The sequence below is a fragment of the Crocodylus siamensis genome, chromosome 1 (genome assembly GCF_052110815.1).
Source record: "Crocodylus siamensis isolate JL-2025a chromosome 1, ASM5211081v1, whole genome shotgun sequence".
NCBI lineage: Eukaryota > Metazoa > Chordata > Crocodylia > Crocodylidae > Crocodylus > Crocodylus siamensis.
Genome location: NC_143395.1, coordinates 263864938 through 263879340, shown reverse-complemented (window position 1 = coordinate 263879340; position 14403 = coordinate 263864938). Strand labels below are relative to the sequence as shown.

Genomic DNA, 14403 nt, shown 5'->3' with positions numbered 1-14403 from the left:
ACATGAGATAGTTTTGACTTCAGAATCCAAGTGAAGGTTTCCAATTAACATATTATGTTAACACTGCAAAAATGTGCCTTACAAATTATTAAAAAAACAAACAAACCAACATAATTGATCTAATAAAAAAAGACAACGAAAACTCAGACAGGAACAGGGACAAAGAAAGGATTTCCATCCCTAAAGACCCCCAAGGAGTAGTTCAGAAGTTACACACAAACCGATTTAAGTTATCAGAAATGGGTTCAAACCTGTAAGAAAACAAAAGCTCAGTGCATATAAACCAGTTTCAAAAGTACTGAAACTGGTTTACGATAAACCTTGTTGTATGTATGTAGTATCAGACTTCATTGATTTGAGTCTAACTGGTTTACGAAACTTCTGTCTCAGACCCCTTCCTGGTTCAAGTTAAATCACAGTCCCCCAGCATCCCAGCATGCTTTCTAGACCTGGACTGGGATGTGCTGTCTGCTCCAGCAGAGAAGGGTTGAGTGGAGGGAAGGAAGGATGGAGGCAGGGACTGCTCCCTCCCAGGCAAACGCCTAATGGGGTCTGGAGCCAGGGAGTGGAGTTAAACCCTCTTTTCCCCGAGTACAGAGCTGCCCTGCTGCTAAGCTTACTGAAAATTACTGCTTGCTGTGGCCATGGACTACAAATCCCAGAGACACCTGGAAGCAGGCAAAGGAAGTGATGAGCAATGCTGGCGCATCCTGCCCCTCTGAGTCTGGACTGCAAATCCCAGAGACATGGCGGGGCAGCAGGAAGAGGAAAGGAACATGCAGCCCATGCTGGCTATGCATCAGAAAGGCATGCTCTAGTGCCCCCCGGCTTCTGGTCTGAGCCACTGCACTGATGTGGCTTTATTTCCTGAATCAGAAGTAAATGTGCATCCAGTTGTTTGTCAGTTTAACTAACTAAGACTTAAACTAACCTGCAAAGACTGAATAGATTCAGCCTCAGGCTTTTTGACTGTTTGAACTTAGCCCATATGCATAGAGAGACTAAAAACTAGAAGAGCAAGATTCCCTTTGCAAATCAAAGGTGGTGTGAATGATACTATCTTGGTCTGTAAATACATTATGGCAGTAAATACCAGATAGGAAAAACAACAGTTACTTAACTCTAATTGCAAGATGCTGAAAAAGAAATTGGCATAAACTGACCATAAATTGGATTGGAAATTAGGAAGCAGTTTCTAAGTATTAAAAGAGCTAAACACTCTTCCAGTAAAAGAAATGGGAGAAACAGCCTGACTACTTATCAAAAAGAGCTCTGTATTTTTGCAAAAGGTATTTTATAGTATACCATATTGTACCTAAGCACTGTTCAGTGGGCATAGGCCTTCACTTCAGACAAGAGTTTGGCTTTCTGCATTTATTAAAGCATGTTAAAAAAAAAACAGTTTGGGGGAAAAAAAAACAAAGTAATCTCATGTGGAAGTACCATGTTTCTGTGTGGAATGTGGCTTGATCTGATTACAATTTCTTGCTCTAAAACACAAGGTCATATGTTTGCTCATGAAAGCATTTTCAAACAAATCCTGTTGATTTTGAATATGGTTCAATAAGCAGCATGATCTTCTTTAAAACAACAACAAAAACAAAATCAAATGGAATAAAAGGAAAGCTGCTAATTTAATAAAAGTAAAAATGTTCAGCTCTTAACTACTTAGTCTGATGGCGAGTTTTATTATCTCTTTTGTTGACCTCACAAATGTTTGATAATTAATCCTAAATAAGTCTTTCTCCTTGTCTTCACAATCACTATGCACTATTTGTGAATCTTTGAATGTTTCACATAATTAACTAATTGTGAGCCTGTAAACCTAGTGATGATGATAAGGCATATAATATAGTCAGACTATTTTTTTTTTCATTCAAAATGTTAACTGCTACACTCTGGCTGACTGGAACACTGTATGCTACCATATGTACTCAAATAGAAGATGATCTTGAATATAAGTTGACCCTCCAATAATTGGATCCTAATTATGGAAAAATTATAAATTTGTTATAATTTTTCCAGATATATAATCTGATTATTGGAGGTTTGCCTTGAATTTGTCCCCCTTCTATTGCTACAACAGGAAAAATAAATCTAGTGGGTCAGGTAGCTGTCTTGTCCTCTGCCCCCTGCCACCCGGATTTCTTCCCCCTGCAGCTCCTTCCCCCACTCCTTACTGTCAAACCCTTCTCTCCCTGAGCACATGGAGGTGAGGATCAAATTTGAAAATACTACCCTTGAAATAAAAATACCTGTAGTAATTTGCATAGAAATCCATAGGCTTAGTTCATCCAGAATTGGTACAATTTTCCTTTTTTGAAACTGCTGCGAGTTTTAGCATAGACACTCAATAAACACATTGTTAGGCAGCACTTTTGCAACTACTTGCATATAATAGAAATTATTCATGATATTAGTCCAAAGCCAAGAGACTCATGATTTACCATATATGTTATTGGGCTGGGCCCAGCAGAGTCAACAGTGTTTCAAAGCCATGGTGACCTCTCACAGTTCAGCACTACTCAGTATGTGCATGTGAACCAGATACCCACCAACAAAGGATCTATGTGTTAATTAGCCCCCTAATAATGACTGGAATGGGGTGTTTTTGTCATGGGTCCTATGATCCTCCAAATATTAACATGCAGATGGGGAACAGGACAATCTAATCTAGCTCCACCTAATGGAGGGTGAGGCCACACTAATCATATGCAACCTCATCTTGTATTCAAGTAAATATAGTAAATGAATATTTTTTATCATGCTAAGCTGTTTTGTCAAAGCTAAAGATTTTGAAGACATTTTTATGGATAAGTTTGAGCTCTTAGATGCTCAGAGGAAGAAGATAAATAAAAAACTTGACCTTTTCACTCCAGAAATGGACAGTTTAGAACAACTCCATTTTTGTTTTAAATATTTTAATTCCAAAGCAAAAGAACAGGCTTCAAAACCCCCACAATTGACATTAAGTGGAATTCTCTCCCTCCACTTCTTTCCTCTGAAGTGACATTTTATGCTATTGTAAGTCTTACAATAGTCTCAAGCTTCCTTCCTTCCAATACATCTTTGCTTTAAATGACAGTAACTTGAAAACCCATAGGGCTGGTCAAAGTAAAGAAGGCTCTGCTGATACTCACTAAGTGAGACAGATAACAGTTAGATGTGAAGCAGGTTAGACCAAAGGAGCACACAAGGGAGGAAGGACATAAACATCACTTGAGCAGAGCAACGTTGCATTTAATTTAAAAAAGAAAAAAGTTGAGGTTTCTTGTGTCCCTGCAAAGCCAGGATCCTTACTTAATAAAGATCACATTCTCAATTAATATAATTTTGGCATAACCTCTACTGTTGTCAGTTTAAACAAAACAAAACAAAACAAAAACATGGCCTTAAGGGTCTAACTATTCAGAGGACTTATTAAAAGTAACATAGCTTCAAATTTACTTAAAGTATTTTATAGACGTAAGAAAAGGGCCGTGACTTCAAAGATCATTATTTCAGACCATTTCAGGACTAGGTAAAATCTTTCAGTAAAGAAATTGCTGATATGAACTGGGAATCTATCAGCTTAGATGCCCCAACTGCAATGTTTCTAACCCTGCTAAAATATGGAGTGTCATTTTACCTCATAGGACATGTAGGATCTTACACTAGAAATGAATCTTGCCTAGCTGTGCATATTGCTTATATTTAACACATAAAATAACATGCATCATCCTTCTCTACATAAGCAGTATTGCATGCATACATACACACACACACACACACGTATACATAATACATACATACACACACACACACGCAAACTACTAAAAATGTTAATTTCAAACATGAAACACTGTTCAGTGCAAAATGCAAATGCTTTGGCAGTCTATATGTTCTAAACTGTACCACCTTTGCATATTCATTATGATACATCTCTAGTTATATGATAACAAATGTTCTATAAAAATGTCTCCTTCCTTTTCAGTGTGCAATCTAGATGGTAAGCAATGAAGGAGATATCCTAACTTCATATGTTTTTCTTCATTATTCAATACATTGCTTCATGCTTAACACATTATACACATCATTCCTGCTCTTGCTATAAAATGACACAGGGCTCCTTGCAGGTTCCTCTAAGAATTTATTTTGCAAATGTCCATATTAATTACAAGCCATCCATCTGCTATTTAGTCATTCACTATACAACTTTGTGTTTTCCATTTGTTAGAATTTCTGGAGAAATTAGAGCCTTTTAGTGTGTGAAATTAAGTTTGATGGATATCACACAAGTTTTCATAAGCAGAGGTCTTTAAAAAGATGACTTGCCACACTTTGCACTTAATCTTTGTGAAATATCTTTATTTCAATTTCAGTTGCTGGTAGACAGTGCTAGATTATAGAAATTTATCAAGGTTAATGACTACTAATACTAGAAAACTACTGACACTGGAACATATTTTGTACTTCTTGCTTCTTAAAAAGATTGTTTTCCTACTTAGTGAAGCAGATTCTACAACTCAGAAATGATAACATTAAATCATATGTAGTTAACTTTAAATTTTACATACTTAGGAATACTAAATGTTCTTAAAAGTATGTTAAACTGTTCATTAGCCAAACATCAAGGACATTACAATATCAGAGCGGGGAATTTGAAAACAGATTTTCTATGTGTATAATTTGTTTTGAGTAGTTTCCATAGTAGATATTTATTGCCTACCTGTTTAAAAATTAAGTATGAGAAAGAAAAGCACAAGAACTTTGGGGATCTTAGACCCTATATTACAAAAATTATTATGCCCTGTGAAAAAAGTCTAAAATACTGGTTAAAATAGCACCATTGTTTTCCTTAGTTAAGCGCTAATTTATAACATGCATTCAGTGTTAGTCAACTCCTAGGTCAGTGGTTTATAATTAATACTGTACACAGACAATATTTACCATTTAGAGCCATACAAAATAAGTAAAAAAAAAAAAACCAGCTACCTTTAAATTAAAAATTACGTTTTTGCTTATGAAGTTCATAAGCTGCAGAATGAAAAGCACACAGACTGGAAACTGGTTGTCAGAGCCAAACTGTGATTTTGTCCTGATGCATTTGACAGTAAGCATCTGGGTGAGTTTTGGATAAAAAAAGAAGAGAAAAATGAGGTAGTATGGCACAGACAGCATCAATTATGGACCAGAGACGTTTCAGAGAATCTTTCATGACTCAATGATGTATCTAGTTTTTTCTACAGGCATGGTGATAAAGCATTTCTTTATCAAAAGCGGAGCTTGGCAAAGTATAATTTTTCTCTTCCTGCTGAACATAAAAACTCCAGGGTAGTTTAATAGGTAGCATGTACTGGACTAATACATACTAGGTAAAGTTTTAACCATTTCTCAAATTTCACCCTACTCTGATGCTGGATAGTTTTTTTTTTCCCCCCCAAATGTATATCCAGACAGTATGCTGGAAATATAACAACTGTTGGAGATAGAAGGTTGAAACACTAAACACTTGAAAATTCTTACAAAATATACCAAATATTCAACTCCAGAAATACAAACAATGTGAACTGTAAAACTCAGTACAATGCATATCAAGACATCTCCACAAAAAAGGGTGCGCAATCAGGGGTGAAACTGAGAAAGCCAGAGAGATAATGAAAATAAAAATGGATCATTTCAAACATACCTTCAGATACTGCTTGGTTTCAGCAGGGGCCAGGTCCCCAGGATGTATTTGTGCTCTAGCCAGATTCTGCTCTGTTTCAGTTAGCCACTGACTAAAGCTCTTCATGTCATGGTGGAAAAGCCGCCACTTCTCCACAGATCTGTCAAACCGCCTGCAAGTGCAAAAAAGGAGACCAAATAAGCATGCCGTATGTTATCTGACTAGAGAGAGAGAAAAAATAATAATATGGTGACAACTGATGCAATTTTTCTGTCTGTATTTCTTTGCATTTTTAATGCCTACATGAAAAGAAAACAGTACAGTACTTCTAAGGCAATCAAGAGATTGTTGAACCTACGTACCCCAGGGCAGTGTCTTTTTTTTAAAAAAAATGTTTGAACTAAATTTCATGCAAATAGACATGTGGCTAACAACCTTGAGAACCTGAAGTCCTATATTAAGCCACATAATTCGTTCATCAACTGCAAGAAACAACATTGTGTGTGTGTGTGTGTATGTGTCTGTGTGTGTGTACACATCTACAGATACAAGGTCACTTCTTACGTCTTGTCAGTCCAACTGCTAAAAGTACTATCAAGAAAACCAATTAATGTCAACTAAGGCAGTGGTTGTGAATCATTAAACTTATGGCATTTCAGGTTTACTGAAAAACAACCAACTTACTGTAAATACTTTATGTGGTACCAAATAGTTAAAAAGGACCAGCGATGGATTTAACTCCTTTCTTGAACGTAAAAGGATCTACATGGGCAGATCCAAGACTTTGGACAGTGGGAGTCTGGAGCCACAAGCTTTGCTGCAGGGGTGGCTGCAGCCCCACTCAACCCATACCCCTCACCAGGGCTGGCACTAGCAGTAGTGGGGGGAAATCAGATAGTCCTTCAAGCAGGTAAACATTTTCCTCCCCTGCCCTCCATGCTCAGTGGCATGTTCTCTCCCCTTCCCATTCCCTCCTACTGTTGCTGCACCAGCTGAACTGGGGGTGGAGGATCTGAAGGTTTCAGAGCCACTACTGCCTCATTCTAGCTGGGCTGCACATGGAGCAGCACTAGGCTCAGTTAGAAATGGCAGTGGCAACAGACAAGTTCTCTTCTCCCACGCCTGCTCCCAGACTGCCAGGATAGGAAGGAGGAACCTGCCCACTGCTGCCTCTGTCTGCAGATGAGCCCAGCTCCATACAGAGCATGGCTAGTGTGCACACAAAAGAGGCCCTGGACAGCAAGAAATAATAACAGTGGCACCGGTGGACAAGGGAGAGGTGGAAGGACAGGGAGGGGAGGTGACCTAAGGGCAGAGGGGAAGGGTTGCAGCTGTTTTTACTTGTTCCAGGGAATGGGGGGGGGAGTCCTCAGCTGCTGCTCCCTCAGCAGCTGTTGACTGAAAGAGGAGCGTGTCTACACCACCGCATCCTCCCCACCTCCACCCGAGATCCACCGCTTAGGATCTGTAAAGCATTGGCTAAGCTGAATAACTGAGGTCCCTTACCATACTGTACCCAAATACATGCTTTTACACACACACACACACACACACACACACACACACACACACACACACACACACACACACACCTTTTCTTTTGAAAGAATTCTGCAGGTCAAAAGTATGCATATTTCATACCATGAAACCTGCATTTATTATAAAGCCTGCTGCACTAGAGACTATCGCAAAGAATTGCAAATGATACTATTTCAATTTTATTGGAAGAAACTGATTTTGTTGGTCTGCCAAATGGCTGCCTATGTCAATCTTCATTGAAATTGTAATCCAAAGGAACTCTCTCGCTGGCAAATAACACAAGTATATTCTTCTGATAGTTTCATTTTTATTCTGTATACATTTTGGCTAAACTCAACTTCATTTTTACATGCATGTATTCAAGTTCTTAAAAATGGCAGATTGAAATAAAATTACAACGATGACAACAATTACTACAGACTTTGTAATCCACAGCTCATGTGTCGACTGGATCCATGCTCAGTGTGCAGTGCAAGGGCTGGACCCCACATCATGCATGCTGTAGGCAGCACAAGATGTTGGTCTGGGCAGCGCTTGCAGCCCACATGCCATATCCCCTGGCATGAATTGCAGGGACCAGACAGCACACTGTGCACAGTGAGCTGCACAGCTAGTGCATGCTGTACATAGCATGCGGGGAAGACCAACCATGCACACTGCACACCATGCAGAAGACTGGCACAGGGCATGTGCTGCCTGTGGGGTGTGGAATGAACCTGAGGCTGCACATGGTCAAGGAGGTCAGGGGCACAGGCTGCATGTGGTGCCCTGGACTAACCCTCTGTACTATCTGCAGTGCCAGGTTGGACCTGGCATTGCAGCTGCCTTACAAGGGGTTGATCTCAGTCTGGCCTCCAGACTAGCCCAGGAGCACTCATCTGGCCCAGTTAGGGACAGAATTAGGGGAGAGAGATGTTTTAAAATTGTATCTGAAAGGAAATTTAACACAATAGAAACACCACTTTCATATAATCATTTGTAGATTGGCTCATTCCGGGAACAAAACTAATTAGGTGAATAATCTTAAAACAAACCTAAACAACCCCCATGTCTCCTCCACAACACAGACACTTGTAATGCGAGGGAGTTCATTTTATGATATTTGGAACTGTATCAAAATGTGAGCACTTAAATGTTAACACCGCTTAACTGAAATATAACCCTGAATATCATTAAGTAACAACCTATTTAGGAGCATATAAATTGACTCCACTGGACAACTGAAGTCCTCCATTTACTTTAATGCAAGATGGATTCGGACTTTAATACATTTAAATGACAGGTTTGCAATGTTACTCTCATAGGTCTCCAACAACTGTACAGAACAAGAACTCTTAAAAAAGGGGTTGCATTTCATTATTTGATATGTGCAACCTGTGTTCCCAGTTAAGAAAATGCCAGTATTTACAGGCATTTTTAGATGGCATTACAGGAAACCCTTGCTATTCTCAGGTTTGGCATTCATGGTTTCAAACATTCGCAAATGTTGAACCCACAACTTAAATACAGGAGCTCGTCAGGAGCTCTGCACTTGCCGCTGCCAGGCTCCCACCACCACCAGCGCAGCCGTGCCCCCCCCCCCCCGGTCACCAGGGCACTGCGTTCATCATGACGTTCATGAACGTGGTGCCAGATTCATGGATTTTGTCATTCACGGGGATGTCAAAAATGTATCCCCCCCACATATGGTGAGGGTTGCCTGTAATTTTGTATGTCAATGCCAAAATTCCAACAGACTTAGCATTACACAATTACAGATGCATTCAAAGTGCTTTTTCGTATTATTAAAACCCATATTCATTTTTAAAACTGTTATCAAACATTATGGGAGTAAAAAATAACTCCCATAGATAAAATAACTCCCACAAGTTTTATCCCAGATTTTTTTCCCACTCTCTTCTTCTTGCATCATTTCCCGGTTTTGTCCTAACACTATTCTGGCAGCAGCAATTTCAGTCTCCATCTTTTCAGCTCCATTTTTTTTTTTAACAGGTCACGTGATCAGAGATCTCGGATGATATCTAACATCCACCCTTTAGTACAACTTTCAAAAAGTACTGCCTTGATTTTTAATAAATCCCCAAACTAATAGAAGCAGCAATCATGACAAAAAAAAGAGCATTGAATTTCTCTTATACGCTAAGCTAGAAGGGAAGAAATCCATCTCAATTTTTGGCTGGTACATATTAAAGATCTCTACACCTGAATTCCGCTCAACTCAAAAGTTACATAGGCTCAGAAAGATACCTCTGCTTATTAGAATGAAAATAGATACTACACCTATAACATTTTTTAGGGTGGTACAAAGTGAAAGCAGACAGACATCCTTACCTGCTATAGCACTACAAATGCTCAAGTCGATAGCTGCAACAGAAGGTACTTTTACATTGGGCTACTTTACTGTGGTCCACATCTGTTTGCTTAAAGGCAGAAGAGCTGAGGTCACATGAAGCTGCCTCAGCTCTCCAGCCTCTCTGGGGCAGGAGATCTGTGAGCTTGAGGGGCCCAGTCCTGTACACCTGAAGAGTTCCCAGGCAGGATCAGCCCCCCTCAAGCCTTGGGAGTGCTCGTTCCATTACCCTGATTACCCAGACATCCCTCCAAGGGGCAAGGAGGAAAGATAGGATCTCCTCGCACACACTTGCAAATGCAGAGAGAGTGGGATTTCCCCTGTCCACACTTGCAGACATGCAGGGAGAAATCTGATGCAGAGGGATTCTCCCACAAGAAGGGTACGCCTGCCACTCACCCCCCACTTGCTGTGCCTCAACTTGAGGCATGTCTAACCAGGGATGTCTACAGATGTCCCTGGAGCATGATCAGCTGTGCCACAACATATTATGGCACAGCTGCTTGCCCTCCAAAGAAATCTGTTTTCTGCTGTAGTGCAATGAGTCTAGACCCAACTGGAATCAGCTCCAGTTGGGTCTAGACTCATTGCTCCAGGTCCCAGCTACAAACTCAGGGTCATGGCTAAGTCATACCAAGTGCCACCTGTTCCACAGTCTCCACCTATTCAGGCCTTACAAGCCCCAAACAAAAACCAGCTCTCTGACTGAGCAAACAGATTGCCTGACTGTGTCTCTTGACCTCCTTGCCCCTGCCTGGATGCCACCAGCGCCTTGCCTATCTTGACTCTGTGCCCTGATCCTTGCTTGATTTTCTGCCTGCACCTTACATAGCCCAAATCTGCACATTGTTTTAACCTGGATTCTTGCCTAGTACCTATCTGTGCCCTCACTACTATGCCTGCCTAGTCCTGTCCTGGACTGTTTCATTCCTGCATGTTCCTGTCCCTGGCTTGGACCTCCTTGGACAAGAAAAGGCTTGGCTGTGTCGCAACTGTGAATCTGAAACCGTGAATCTGTCACAACCCCTGGTTTCATGCCTTGGACATAGACGCACCCAATTTGACTTTGGTGCTCCTCATAGGAACCCCTATTCCAGCCCACCCCATGGACCAACCACTCAAGGCTTGGTTCACCATAACATCTAGCTAGATTCTCAGCACTGCTAGCTACAAGAACATTGTTCTGCTTAAAATTAGACATTACATTTTCAGACTTAATTTACATTTTAAAAGATAACTGTGGTAATATCTCAGTTGATTATTGAAATATTAAACATGGGTAAGTAAATCAAAATATTTTAATACTCTAAGTACTTAACTACTTTAAATGCCAATTAAATGGCAATCCTGTTTCATATTTAAAAAGCGTCACCTAAAAATAAAAGGAAAACCTGAATTTGTTTTAGTTTAGTGTGGTTTTACAGTTAGTCCAGTAGGTTATATCAGTTTTCCTTGTATTTCTCACAAAATGAAATTATTCTTCTCAGCATGAGCAAGTTTATCAGCAGCTTAAATATGAGAAATTCATCAGGGGTTGATATAGGAATTGCTGAATTTGCATTTCAGCACTTGAAGAATGGAGATTGACTAGAGATTCAATTTGCATCTCCCTCTCTCTCTCTCTCTCTGCGTTAGCTAATTGAAGCTGCAAGGGGGAGGAGAGAAGGAGGCAGCTGTGGGCAGATTACACAAATGTAACCAAACCAAAGAAACACACCACAACAAAAAAACACCACCACAAAAACAAAAAACCCCCACCTCTTAAAATTTAAGTTTTAGCACTCATTAGTATGACTACTAAGAAAAAGCTATCATTACCGCACAGTAATCAGAATAAAAATTGAAGTTAAAATCATAGTTAAGCAGTAATAAAAGTTGGTGAAAATTTATGACTAAACAAAATGCACTTCAAGGGAATGTTAGCTTCATATTTAAATATCTGCAATAATGGGTCATAAGTTATAAGAAAAATTGAACTGCTGCTGCATTCATATACCTTTTTATGTCATACATGATGCTGTTGAGAGCATCTCATCAAGAATTCAAATTAAACCACTAGTCCAGGGGTGTCAAACATACAGCCCAAGGGCTCAAACTTGCCTGCAGGGCATTTTGCAGAGCCCTGTGGCTCTGGCTGCATGGGGTTGAATGGGTTTGACTCCCAAAGACTAGGTAGAAAGAAGGGGGGAAGTACATTTTATAAATTAACTAAATCAGATATGCATCATTTTTCATAAGCAAGTTTGCTTCATCAGATACTACACATGAAGCAGGGTGATTTTTGGAACCTGGCCCACATTACAAAGAGACATGACAAGTCACGAAAATTATGGTCGTGACAAAAACAGCTTTATTCAGCATACTGAAAACATATTCAGTACACTTCATTTCTGTACTGTCTCTAAACAATGTAATGTAGGATTATGCTAATATTAACCTAAAAATTATGCATTTTAACTTGATTAAGCACAATTAGCACCTTGTAAGAAATATACAAAACTTCAAAGAAGTATAAATAATTTTGTATTAGTGTACTAGAGTGTTAGCTTTAATACTTAAGGCTATGCTGACAGATAATAAAATATGAAAACTTGTTTTTGCTGAGTATCTTCTAAAATTAAATCACTTTAATAAAAAAAATAGCTAACCCATTTTCAGAAGGCTTGATGTTTTGATTTTCCTTCACAAAATTTACATCTTTTGAGTGTTTATTTTTTAAATTTACGTATCTTTACATATATGCACCAAACAACTAATTTAGTTTTAAACTTCTGTCTAGATCTTGCAATAGTATTTTTATCCAAAGTCTCCTGCAGAGATATTAGATGAAAAAAGCATGCTGTTTTCATAGACCCAAGATATATAGCATGCAAATCACAAAGGCATTTGACATTAAAATAAGGATGGCTCTCATAAGAGTGTGCAAACAAGCATTCAGGGGACTTGGTTTAGATTTAGGCAACTTACTTTAAGCTGCTTAACCTAAACCAGGAGCAGCATGTGCAGGTGTTCATCTCTGCTGGAAGTGGAACAGGCAGCAGGCAGTCCAAAGTAAGTATCTCAGGGGAGGGGCTGGCAAGTCAGCAGGGTGTGGGAGGGGGTTCTGCAGGGCAAGTAGGGGTCTAAAAACCCAGTCAGGGTTGTGGGGGAAGGAACGGTACATCCCCAAGGCTTGGGCAAGTGGCTGGGCTTTCCCAGCCCCAGTGGCTGTGTTGTGAACATATGCAGGCATTCACTGTCAGGTTCACTCAGGTTGATCTTAAATTAGTTCATCTCTAAAGTGGACTCACTTGGTGTGCCTAACTTAAATCATCCTAAAAATGGTGTGCCTAAGTCCTGTGAACTCCTGAATACCCAGCCATTTAAATCAACCTAGGGTTACCATATTTACAGTTTCAAAAAAAAGGACACCTGTTAGGGGATTTTGTGTGTGTGTGGGGGGCAGTGATATACCCGTGCCCTGCTCCTGCCCCTCACTCCCAAGCCACAGCCCCCCTCCAGCCCTGCTGCTACCCCTTACTCCTGACCCACAGTACCCCACCCCAAAGAACATGCTGGTGCCCCTCACTCCCAACCCGCAGCACCCCACACCTGCTCATACCCCTCACTCCTGACCCACAGGCCCTTAGCCCTACCTGTGTCCTGTGCTTCTGACCCACAGTCCCTTGCCACCCTGGTGCTCCTCACTCCCAATCCACAGCCCCCACAGCCCTGCTGATGCCACTCACTCCTGATCCACAGCCCCCTGCCCACACAGCTCCTTGCCACCTCCAAAGAACTGCCCCACTCCCCTTCCCCACTGGAGGGGCAGGCACCTCCCTGTCTCCCTGCCCTGCTGCAGGCCCACCACAGGCAGGCACCCTTCTCCCTTGCATACCCATTCCCTTGCACACCACACACACACACCCATGTTCCCCCACCCCTTTCAGTCCACAGCCCTGGCCCTCCAACTCCACCCCCCACAGACTTACCTGCCTGCAGCTGCTAAACTTGGTAAGGTTGATATAAATGTAATGCTTAGATGTACTGGGAGAGAATGCACTGCAGACTATTTTGCTTCCCATTCTTATTCATAGTCATCAAGTTGATTCCCAGAAGTACTGGGGCCCATTAACTTTATGTCATTTTCTTTCCTATGCAGGGCTATTTTTCCGCTGACATGTTGTTATTAACATTTTTGATTACTACATGTGCATATCAAAGGAGGGAACAGGCTTCCTAGCATGAGAACACAAGGAAGAAGCAAGATATAGGATCTATTCCTTTTTTTCCCCCAGAAAACAATACTTGTCAGGATGCTATATTTAAGACATTTTATACAGTGTTTGACATACTATGCAAGTGGCTTTTTTGTACTTCCATATTATTCCAGGCACTGCATCTATTATCCACTGCTGGGAAGACATCTATTGTCGTTTTTTGATACTGAGAAAAAGGGAAAGCTCCCATCCAAACTGTGACCTAGTATAAACACTGAAACAGGAAATCCCAGATGAAAGGCAGGCATACTTCTCAAAAATGCTTGGCCTACTGCTATTATTTCTTCTTTCCCTATAGGCATCGCTCTTCCCCTGCAAAATATTTTTGCCCGAATACATTAAGAGGAAAACTAAAGCTGCTGAAGCTTTAAAAATAAAAAGATATTCTTCATTTTTTATTTTTACTGGACATTAACTATGACTTATCTTGTAAGAGGCATTTACTGGTGATAAAATAACATGAAAGAAGTGCAGGCCTCTTCTAGTTTAGTTTCCAATCTCCAGAATATGTTCACAGGAAGTTGACAAGTAGAGTTATACTACTACAGTAAAATCTATATAAAAATTCCCTGTGAAAACAAGGCCCAATGCTTACATTTAAAGCAAAG

General features: G+C 40.4%; 1 protein-coding gene across 7 annotated transcripts in view; it reads right to left on the bottom strand.

Moving 5' to 3' along the window:
- The window catches only part of DMD (dystrophin), a 2140576-nt gene that overhangs the window by 971477 nt on the left and 1154696 nt on the right, over positions 1–14403 (bottom strand). For all 7 annotated transcript variants that reach the window (XM_090061814.1, XM_090061802.1, XM_090061811.1 and 4 more), the window contains one exon: positions 5669–5819. In XM_090061814.1, the coding sequence (XP_089917940.1) occupies positions 5669–5819 (151 nt within the window). The remainder of the gene's footprint in view (positions 1–5668; positions 5820–14403) is intronic.